General features: G+C 43.6%; 4 protein-coding genes across 4 annotated transcripts; all 4 read left to right on the top strand.

Moving 5' to 3' along the window:
* Nucleotides 1–592: 592 nt before the first annotated feature.
* Nucleotides 593–874, top strand: PHALS_01329 (uncharacterized protein; the record flags this gene model as incomplete). Its single annotated transcript, XM_024715705.1, has 2 exons — nucleotides 593–642; nucleotides 673–874. 2 exons carry the CDS (start codon nucleotides 593–595, stop codon nucleotides 872–874), a joined length of 252 nt encoding a protein of 83 aa, XP_024581376.1.
* A 3,358-nt stretch (nucleotides 875–4,232) lies between these two features.
* Nucleotides 4,233–4,870, top strand: PHALS_01328 (uncharacterized protein; the record flags this gene model as incomplete). The annotated part of the gene is made up of 5 exons (XM_024715704.1): nucleotides 4,233–4,258; nucleotides 4,330–4,333; nucleotides 4,407–4,431; nucleotides 4,492–4,791; nucleotides 4,854–4,870. 5 exons carry the CDS (start codon nucleotides 4,233–4,235, stop codon nucleotides 4,868–4,870), a joined length of 372 nt encoding a protein of 123 aa, XP_024581375.1.
* A 1,408-nt stretch (nucleotides 4,871–6,278) lies between these two features.
* PHALS_01327 (pre-mrna-splicing crooked neck-like protein) lies at nucleotides 6,279–8,405 on the top strand (the record flags this gene model as incomplete). Its single annotated transcript, XM_024715703.1, has 2 exons — nucleotides 6,279–8,198; nucleotides 8,265–8,405. 2 exons carry the CDS (start codon nucleotides 6,279–6,281, stop codon nucleotides 8,403–8,405), a joined length of 2,061 nt encoding a protein of 686 aa, XP_024581374.1.
* A 112-nt stretch (nucleotides 8,406–8,517) lies between these two features.
* Nucleotides 8,518–9,975, top strand: PHALS_01326 (Tetratricopeptide-like helical; the record flags this gene model as incomplete). Its single annotated transcript, XM_024715701.1, has 1 exon — nucleotides 8,518–9,975. The coding sequence occupies one exon, from the start codon at nucleotides 8,518–8,520 to the stop codon at nucleotides 9,973–9,975; it is 1,458 nt and encodes a 485-aa protein (XP_024581373.1).
* Nucleotides 9,976–10,583: the final 608 nt, after the last annotated feature.

Raw genomic sequence — 10,583 nt, 5'->3', positions numbered from 1 at the left:
TACTCGATAGTGAGACCATAGCATCACCTGACCATTCATCTTTGAACAAACCAGGCGTGCGGCGATCTAACTTAGCTTCCTCAGTGTCGTAGTCGCGTGGGAACCAATCGTACTCGTGCTCCTTAAAGTGGATTCGTAGCTCAGGCATAGTACAGCCTCGAAACGGATTATCAAAGCTGAAAGCGATATAAGTGGAAGCAGTGTCCATCTCCTCATACTGGAAGTCAGAGCGATTGAAGTAGAAATCTATGCAGTCATAGTAAAACTGAAGCATAACTGGAGCATGCGTAGCTTAGCAAGCTGATAGATAGCAATCGATAAATGGATTGGATTTTACTTACTTAGTCGACGCTTCTTCATCGTCATTTCACACGCATCATTAGGCTCCTCGAGACCATGGAACGTAAATTGTACGATCTTCTTCTTAATAGCATTGTCGCTCGACTCATAGTTAATCTCTTTGTGCTTGCTCATGTCCATTCCAGATCAACCAAAAGCACTGTTGCCTACCAGTTTTATCATCTCAGCAATCATCGCCTTCGACTTATCAACATTGCTCTCTGCATGCACTACACAATCCTTGCCCAACCCTATGGTGAAAAGTGTCCCGACATCTCTTGAAGGGCATAAGACAATGTCCAGGTCGATTCTAATAAGTTGAAGCGGGCTTAGCAAGTCAAGCACAACGAATTCTGCAAAACCGATCATGTTAAAAATTTGCATTCAAGCTATCACATTACCGACCGCACCGTTCTGGGGACCTTACATTTTTAAAGGCAGGGTTCCAAATCAGGCAAAAGAGCGAAAAAAAAACGAGCGCTCGCTGGGCGTTGTAAGCTCTCTCGAACCACCAGTTCTCAAGCTAACAAACTAGACCCGATACAGTAGCTATCGATTTAGTTCTCTCATCCCGAAGATCGCACCTTGGATAGTGGTCTATGGCAATGGTTTTGAGCGTTCGCCTTCATTTTGCGCATTGGGTGGGGAAGGCTTGCCGTCTCACCACAATTGAGTTTTACTAGTCAGCTTCATTTGACGAACTCATATATTACCCGACTATGCGAAGAACACCGCGCGACGTGGACGTCAAGCTAGACAGTCATCTCCTTCGGCTCTCAGTCTTCACGGCCTTGAACAACTCTTTGAGCCCTGCTACAACTGTTATCGGTTTCTTTATAACCAGACCCAAGCCGGATCTTGGTATGCGTTTCTTCGTGAAGATAGAGTCAGAAGGTGCGTCAAGTCGGAAGTGGCAACAGTGTCAGAGCATTCTTGTCAAATCGGACCCTTAAATTCCATTGATTCTGAAGTTAAAGTACCTTTTTATTCCATCCAATACCAGTTACAGCCCCAATGAACCTTCTGACCCGCTATATGTTTTACATGGAGGTGGAACACCCTCTGCTCATCGATCAGTGCCGACGAAGGACAAGCTCTCCCACGTGAGCTCCTTCGTTACGTAGACTATCTCGGCATGTGACCGATTCTGAGATGAGCCATGTTTTAAATGGGTTCCCAGAAATATTCCATCGAACAAAGTGAATCAAAAAATCTAATCGAGTGAAAACTGTACAGTAGAGGGTGGCTCAGCTACAAGAAAGGATTGAGACTTACTTCGCCGTCAGCTAGATGCTTCATGTCGAAATGATCCGTAAGCGGAAGGCAGTGTACGTCTTTGATACGCTCAATTTGAACACAGGACGTATTACCACTTTTCATGGAACTTCCTACATGTACTCAAATCCTTTCTGGCTACCTCCGTACCTAATCCGTGGTTGCGGGTTATCAACTTCGTCTAAAGGACTAAAGACAATGCATAATGCATTTAGAACGTATGATCTTGTTTTATACTGTAAGTAGCTCCTTTCAGCTGCCAGCTGAAAGGAGCTACTTACAGTATATTCGACAAGTTTAGGATACACCTACTTGGCTCTAAGCCGTTTGTACTCTAGAAGGTTATGCGTCGTTGTAGACAGATACGTCATCACCACAGCGGTAACAAAGGATGGCACTAAAGAGTCTTCTTAGCAAGGTATGAGCCGCGTCGGCTTAATGTGGTCATGCATGAGCTTGCGCATTTCGCCCCGACTGTATTATTTTATGTTACAATAGCGACGTCGCCAAATGATAAATCGATATGTTCAGCGCATGGGCGAGATAAACACGTGTTGCGTTGCGAAAAATTTAAGTATATCAGATTCTATACCTTCTGAAGGCGAAGAATTTTGAACTTTGATGTCGCTTTATCAATGCGGGCAGCTCCATGGCCTCAAAGCTATGCCTTGTCTATCTGATTGCTATAGTACCGCACTGACCACATGATTAGTGGTGCGTAAGGACAAGATTCTCCATCACAGAATACTGTAGGAGCAGATTATATTCCTTTGAGCGGCTATCTTAAGCGAAAAAAGGATGGTTGCTCGTTGAGTGCTATGTATTGGTAGCACAGCATGTATGCGTAGGTAAGCATATATAAGGGTATAGAGGAAACGTATCAGTATGTTAAACCCTCGCCGCAAAATGCAATTTTTTGGTCAGTTTGCTGGCTCCGATAGAGTGTTGGCAGTCAGTCAGTTTGAATCTGATTTTCGGTCTTCCAAAAGAGGCGTCCAGTTTTACCATTGTTATGGTCTTCAGGGACCATCTGAGCAAGATGCAAAGTCAAGCGTTTGACTACAGTTTAGGCTGACGTACGCTCCGCTAAAGCTGAGTCGAGAAGCCATAGGACGAATGAGACAGCATGTATTCCTCAACCAAAAAACACTGATTGTGTCATTTACTTAGCGGCACATTTGATAGCTTCTACCCTCCCTTGATTGGACAGGTTCCCCCAACCGCTGCAGCTCTAATCGTATACGGTAGTACATGGAAGTGACAAAAGTGTCTGTGGATTGAGAAAGCGCTTGTGGGACACCTAAGTCGCGCCAGTGTCGCACACACACTGGCGTGTAGGGGCTCCGCACCAGCGCAGCAAGCAATATTGGACAGTTCAAACCGTAATCGCGACGTGTTTGGACAGGACTCGACGCGACTTGCGTTTGAAATAAGGTAAGCTAGACCCCACAAGCATTATCCAGTTCGTTGGTAACGAGTTGAACATCCTCGTAGGCTCCACGGCGGTATTTCGAAACACATCCAGCAATTAAAAAATTGTCTAGAGCCCTAGACTCGTGCTACGCCCCAGTGGACCACGTATCGCTGGGTAAGGGAAGAGACATTTGGTCGGGCTTGGGAGTTACTGGGACCGCTCTTATCGAGATATACATCAGCATCCTCATTGAACATTCATTTAAGCGCGTCTGTTGCGAAGACCGCGCTTTTAGCTGGGGTTTCGCTTTAAGAAGCAGGCAAGCAAAGTGCAGAGAGAGGAGTGAGATTTAGGCGCAGTGGTTGCTTGTGTGGCGGTCACTATTTGCAGTGTCTTGAAAAATAATAAACACTGATTCACAAAGTGTTTCGAGGCATAATGGATCAAGAAGTGAACTGACCCCTTTCCTACTAATTTGACCGTGCGATCTTACGAAATTTACGCTACAATTGGTGTAATTGTGAATATCCATAAGTACTGGAGTTCGGTATTCACGTGGGCTGCTAGCCACACGTCAAAATGAAAGACTGTTGTCGTGAGAGCCACAATTCAAAAAATGAAAAACTGTTGTTTAGAAATTTGACAAACGAGATCATCAAATCGTGTGATGAAAAAAAAATATCGATGTAAAAAGAAAAACAAGGCAGGCAACTGATGAACAGAATGTCATATAGATAACTCAATAGATTATTCACCCTCAGAGTGACATTTGCGATGTAGGTGTAGCATCATGACTATTGCAACATTAAACGAACTTGCGAAGTAGTTTATACATCTTAAGGTCTTTCATCAAAAATGTAGAATCAAAGTGTTGACATTAAACAAATATTTACGTGCAAATGAGGATTAAAAAAGTTCACTTTGACGCTAGATCCCTGGATTTTATTCTTAAATGAAAAATTATATAGGTACATTTATTATAGGGAAGAAAGTTCTTGTTGTAAGTACTTAAGTATGATACCGTCAAAAATAGGCTCAATCATGCCTTATAGCAGTAGCTCCAACTGTGGCTCGAGATGAAGGTGGCGATGATATGGTGCAATCAATACTGGTTGTCTCACCGTTTACAGACGGAGTTGTCGCTCGGAGAGGTGTGAACGCTTCTTCCAGGTAATCGGAGCTGGGATGCGTTGGCGTATAGAGCATGTCAGGGTTCACATACTCTTCTGAGTACATGCTACGCTGTCCCTGCAGATGATTCTGAGTCTCGAATTGACGCATTAATTTACGGCGTTTCCAAGACAGGTAGACATATGTTATTGCCATCACAATCATTATAACAAATGCCACAATGATAACATACATCCACCATTGCCAGAAGAAACACGGTTTGTTTGTAAATGGTACGTAGCTGCTTAGTAAACTGCTCTTACGATCCGAAGAACCGACACAGTTGCAAAAAGAATCCTTGGATGTTATTGATTCGATGGTGATAGTTTTTCTAGACGTGACACCATTTGGACAGTTGTCAGCTACAGCAATTCCCACACGTTTACTAGCACGATCGTGTACTGTAAACAAACCATCCATAAATACATCGCCCAGCAGTGTAAAACTGCCTTCGGAGATACCAAACACGCGACACGTGGCTTCTCCTAAACCTGTGGACAATACGATTGGTCGCCAAATATACTCAGCAGGAATTGTGATCGTCATTTGCTGCGCCTCGTTACCATCTACTGCAAGTGAGATGGTTAGTCCAGGTACTTGATATATAAAAGAGTTGGGGTTTCCTGGATCGCATTCAGTTGAGCAACATGTCCAGTCATCGCTGAAAAATGAGTCAGACATCGATGCCACTTGCGCCACTTGTGTCCTGAGTTCGGTGACAACCGCACTGAAGACACTAGAAGGGAGAGCCAAGTTACTTGAGCCCGAATCCACAATTGCTCGTGGAGAGTTTATCGTTTCACAATCAAGTCCCAAACTTTGTCCCTTTGCTCCGATATCTGTTACAATAACATTGTAATACCTTTCATGCACTAAGGGTGTGTATACAATATCGCCTTGGTGATAGTTCTCTCCATTCGGTCCTTCAATTCCTCCCATTAAGAGCTCACCTCCATATCGATATGCATCACTTTCCAGCGACACATTGCTGAGACTCAATGCCTGCAATGCTCCACACATCTGTAAGCTAAAGATATTGTTTAATTGATTATAGTCTCTGATCACGTCAAAATATGGTGTCCATGGATTGTCTGAAGGTGACGCAATGGATTCGTATCCCATACCAATAATTCCGTCGTAACCCGACGAGACAAATCCATCCTCACGAGTAATTTGGGCAAACGGCATACGCTCGATGATGCCAAGTCCTTGTCCAGAAAATGTGTCTCGCACTACCGAGCCACTCCATCCCCCTCTGATGTAAGCCACGCTGATGCCAGAGGTCTCATCAACACAAGAACTCGAAGCTGAGCAAGAGTAAAGATTTTCATTGGTGAGCGAGCAGCATTGAGCTGTGACCACTGCTGTGTTGGCCGATCCCGTGTCCAGTAACAAATTAAAAGAATTGGCGCTGCTCGAGTTGGACGAATACACTGGCTGCCCAATGTTCACTTCCAAATAATATGCCAGTCCCGACGAGAGGCCCCAGAGTCTCTGTTGTAAAATGCTGCTGGTCTGTGCAGTCAAACATGTTAAAGTTATCGCCACTGCTGCTACCCACACAACAATTGATATTTTCTTCATAACTCTGCGTACAGTTGTAACAATGCAAATTGCACCGAGATTATGGTGTTACAGTTGTTTGAACATTTTCCTTACATCTTCATACCTTCGAGACCCAATGTAGGATGCTTGGAAAACCTTTGAGAACGTATGATGACGAAAACACAACTGGGTTGAACTACTGAAATATGCAATCAGCTGAGACGCAAAAAACATGAAATTCTGGCTTATTATGACTATACATAAGAAAATTGCGTAATTTATTTAAGCAACCGTAAACGAGGCAAATATCGACGATTGTAGTTTCCCATTTATGTAGGAGAGTTGAATCTTCTCACTGTCATTTTTTTGCATGGTATAATCATTTTCCTTCCAAATACCATCATACAAAATATCATGCCAGAGAGTAGGAACATCATTTAGTAATTCTACATTTATTAATGATATTTTCAAATACCATTTTAAGTTTTAAGTTTTCTAATAAAATTTTCTACTCTTTGATTTTTCTCTCCTCAAAATGATGAAGACAAGTGTGGTGAAGAACCGCGCGCCGGCGCCTATTCAAATAACAGCCGAGCAAATTCTTCTTGAGGCGAATCAGCGTAAGGATGAAACTGCACAACCACCGCGTCGCCGAATTACTGATGCTGGTGAGCTAGCCGAATATCGTATGGGTAAGCGCAAGTCTTTTGAAGACGAACTACGTCGTCAACGTCACCACATGGGCACGTGGATGAAGTACGCGTCATGGGAGGAGAGTCAGGAGGAGTTTCCGCGTGCTCGTAGTATCTTTGAGCGTGCAATAGATGTGGATTATAAAAGTCCGACCATATGGCTTAAATACGCCGAGATGGAAATGCGCCACAAGTTTGTTAATCACGCACGCAACGTCTGGGATCGTGCTGTGACGCTACTTCCACGTGTGGCTCAACTTTGGTATAAATATGCTTTTATGGAGGAAATGTTGGGTAATCTTAATGGAGCTCGGCGTGTGTTTGAACGCTGGATGGAGTGGCAACCAGATGATAAGGCTTGGTATTCATATATTAAACTTGAGATGCGTGCAAAAGAAATCCCACGTGCGCGTGCGCTGTATGAACGGTATATAATATGTCATCCAGGTGAAAAGGCGTATATCAAATATGCTAAATGGGAGGAAAAGTCACAACGGCAGCTTGTTTTGGCTCGAAAAGTGTACGAACGAGCTCTCGAAGAACTTCGTAGTGATGAAAAGACTGAGCAAATTTATCTGACTTTTGCACTTTTTGAAGAACGATGTCGTGAGGTTGAACGAGCGAGAGCGATTTTTAAGTATGCGTTGGATACTTTGCCAAAAGAGGAAGCACGAGAACTTTATAGTGCATTTATTACGTTTGAGAAAAAACATGGTGACAAAGAAAGAATTGAAGAAGTGGTGATTGCAAAACGACGGGTTGTTTACGAGCAGCGAGTGGCAGCCAATGCATTGGACTATGATTCATGGCTTGAGTACATAAAACTTGAAGAGAACGAGGCAGCTGGTACACAGTCTTTTGGTCTTGTGCGAGAAGTGTACGAACGTGCAATTGCTAATATACCACCGCTTTCAGAAAAACAATACTGGCGTCGATACATTTACATCTGGATCAAGTACGCTTTATTTGAAGAATTACTAGCGGGTGATCATGACGACACTGGTAGCTCGTCCGAGCGATGCAAACAAGTTTACAAAATGTGTTTAAATCTCATTCCTCACAATCAGTTTACATTTGGTAAGATCTGGATCCTTTATGCCAAATTCCTCATTCGCCAACGCGATATTAAAGGAGCGCGACTGTCATTTGGAGAAGCGTTAGGCCGGTGTCCAAAAAAGAAACTTTTTACGAATTACATCGAACTAGAACTGATGATGGGCGAGATTGACCGCTGTAGAACGATTTACATGCGTTTTCTCGAGTTTGACCCACAGAACTGCGAAACCTGGCAAAAGTATGCCATGTTGGAGCGGCAGGTGGGCGAAATTGAACGTGCACGTGCTATCTACGAATTGGCAATCAAGCAGCCAGTTCTGGACATGCCTGAGATGATCTGGAAAAGCTATATTGATTTTGAGATCGAAAATGACGAGCGCGATAACACCCGTGCACTGTACGAGCGATTGCTGGAGCGTACAAAACATGTCAAAGTTTGGATAAGCTTTGCTCAATTTGAGGCCTCATCGTTAGACAATAAAGACGTGCAAAACGAGAATCTGGATGCTGCGCGTGATGTCTTTGAACGTGCTTTGAGGTATATGAAGGAGCAAGTGGGCGATGAATCGAAAGAAGATCGCGTTTTGTGCATGGAGACCTGGCTGGAGATGGAAAAAAAGATTGGAGATGTCAAGATGATACAAAAAGTCAGTAAAATGCTGCCAAAACAGGTAACCAAGCAACGCATGGCGTACGCGTTAGATGGGGTACGTAAACGGATTATTACACAATTTGGTCGATGAAATGGTTTTAATGTTCGTTAATGTCAATAGACGGAATTGGGTCTCGAAGAGTTCACGGATTACATTTTCCCAGACGATGAGCAGGCTCAGTCGCATTTAAAACTGCTGCAGGCTGCACAACTTTGGAAGCAAAAAAAACGTCGACGCGAAGAAACAGAGGAGGAAGGCTAACGCATCAATTCAGTGTTTCATTAGCTAGTATAACCTCACTGCGTAATATTATCTGCGATTAGAAGATTTAGTTTTGGATCTTTACATTTTGTCATCCGCAGAAAAACTCGAGATGCGATTCTCTCGGCATTTGTTGCTATCTTCTCGACGTCTTACGAATACTTTACATTCAACGACGAATCTAGCGAATAGTCTAATATTCAATTTGTATTGTACTCCAGTTCGATTCGTTACAACTGCACCACCCCGCCATATATTCGCTGATCATTCGGTAGGTATTGGTAGTCTACCTTTACCGCCGGAGGAAACGCAGGCAGAACGTGAGTTGCTAAATACCTTGCCAGAATTCCAAGAAGCTGCGCAGATTCTTCTAGGCCAAGGCGGAGATGAAGCACGTTTTCTGCCCAATTCCAAACGTGCTGAGAAGTCATTACCTAAATTGCAGCGCACAGTAGAGATCTGTCGCTCAACGATGGGATTTCATAGCGTGTATCTACAAGCAGCTCTACGTCATCTTGTGGCTACACTCTTTATGAAAGGAGATGTAAAGGAAGCAGCGAAGATCATGCAAGAGCGTGGCGAAGTCATGCAATGGCCAATGGCAGAGCACGAGCGTATGTTGCGTCTATTGCTGCGCTCTAATTTACCCAAACAAGCGGAAGATTGGTGTCAAAAAGAAACATTTTTAAAACAATCTCCGCAAGATGAGATTGTACCTCTTAAATGGACGCTGTATGAGCTGATTAGAATACTTTTGAAAGGAGGTATTGAGCAATTGGCCAAGGCTGTGGACGATCCGCTATATGTGCAAGCTGTCGAAACGCTTCGTGAGAAGAAAGATGTGGTCTTGAAGCACGAAAAAGTGAGCACGTTAAAGGCAAATGAAGTGCAGCTTGGACGTGATATTCCATACTTATTGGCACAGTATGCGTCATTATCAGTTGCAAGCACACGTGCACTCGAGAGGGACTATGGAAAAGACTCAAAATCGCCCCCTACAGACGCACAGCTAATAAGTCTTAACCAGGCCGAGATTCTTTACAAAGAAGCTTTGGAATGGGTCGAGAAAATTGCCGCTGAAGAGAACAAAAATGCATTATTGGCTTCTGGACCGAATGCTCCGTTTGGAGCATGGGTTCAGACGAATCTTGGCGAGCTGATGCTTCGCAAAAATAAGCCAGAAGAAGCTATGGAGTGGCTCGGAAAAGCTTTAAGTACATTGCAAGCTGAACAGACTGGTGTCGGAGGCAGTGCACTTGCAATGACTCGTGTACTTGGCCAGATTGCCAAAGGCAGTCATATACTGGGTCAAGCTGTCACGAGTGAAGGATTATTTGTGACGGTTGTCGAGTCGTTCGAGCGCGAAATCAAATTATCCGCAACCGATAAAGTTGAGTTTGCACGCGTGTTGCGAGCTTATGGCGATCTGTTGGCTAATTGGGATAAGCGTGAAGCTGATGCTGCGAAAAGATACGCGCAAGCTGAAAGCGTGGAGAAGGAGATCGCAGATATATGCAAGACAAACCAGAGCGTGGCTGCGTTGCACCCGATTTTTTATTTGCCGCTGTGATGAGATGGACAAAGAAATGGAAACGGTATGAACAATGTCGTCTTGAACAATCTGATAAGCGTTTTCTTAAATTTGCAGAAGCAGCAGATTCACTGCTCAGAGATCGTAAGGGTTTATGCTTCTAAGAACCGAATACATTTGCTTCAAATTTAATGAAGTTACAAACTTAGTGGTAGCGGTACGGAGGATCTGTAGCAAGATGGCAAGCACGACTGTTTACAATATTAATGAAAAGCTTAGTATCAAAGATTGCTCATCGTATCTCAGGGGTTCATGCCTACAACATGACCTTACGTGGGAGCGCGGCCATTTAAATCTCTCAGCCAAGAGCGAAGGAGGTACACAAGGTGCGGATGTTTTGTACTACCGCATAGAAGCATTTGGGAGTACTGCTGAGCTGTTAAGCTGTATCTTCTGTAACGGGGTTACACGGACCCTGATAACAGGCGTGTGTCACACGAGATATGCATAGTGTGACCACACCCAAACAAGAATAGGGTACGGGGCTAGGTTAGTTATGCAAGTATTCAGATTTTACTAAATATAATTTAGTATAATAGGAAAATCTAAACTTTTAAAATTAGGATAAAAAAGTAAATAAAAATCAC

Source organism: Plasmopara halstedii (genome assembly GCF_900000015.1).
Source record: "Plasmopara halstedii genome assembly, contig: Scaffold_1343, whole genome shotgun sequence".
NCBI lineage: Eukaryota > Oomycota > Peronosporomycetes > Peronosporales > Peronosporaceae > Plasmopara > Plasmopara halstedii.
Note: the sequence above shows the minus strand (reverse complement) of the source record. Positions and strands in the feature narration are given on the sequence as shown.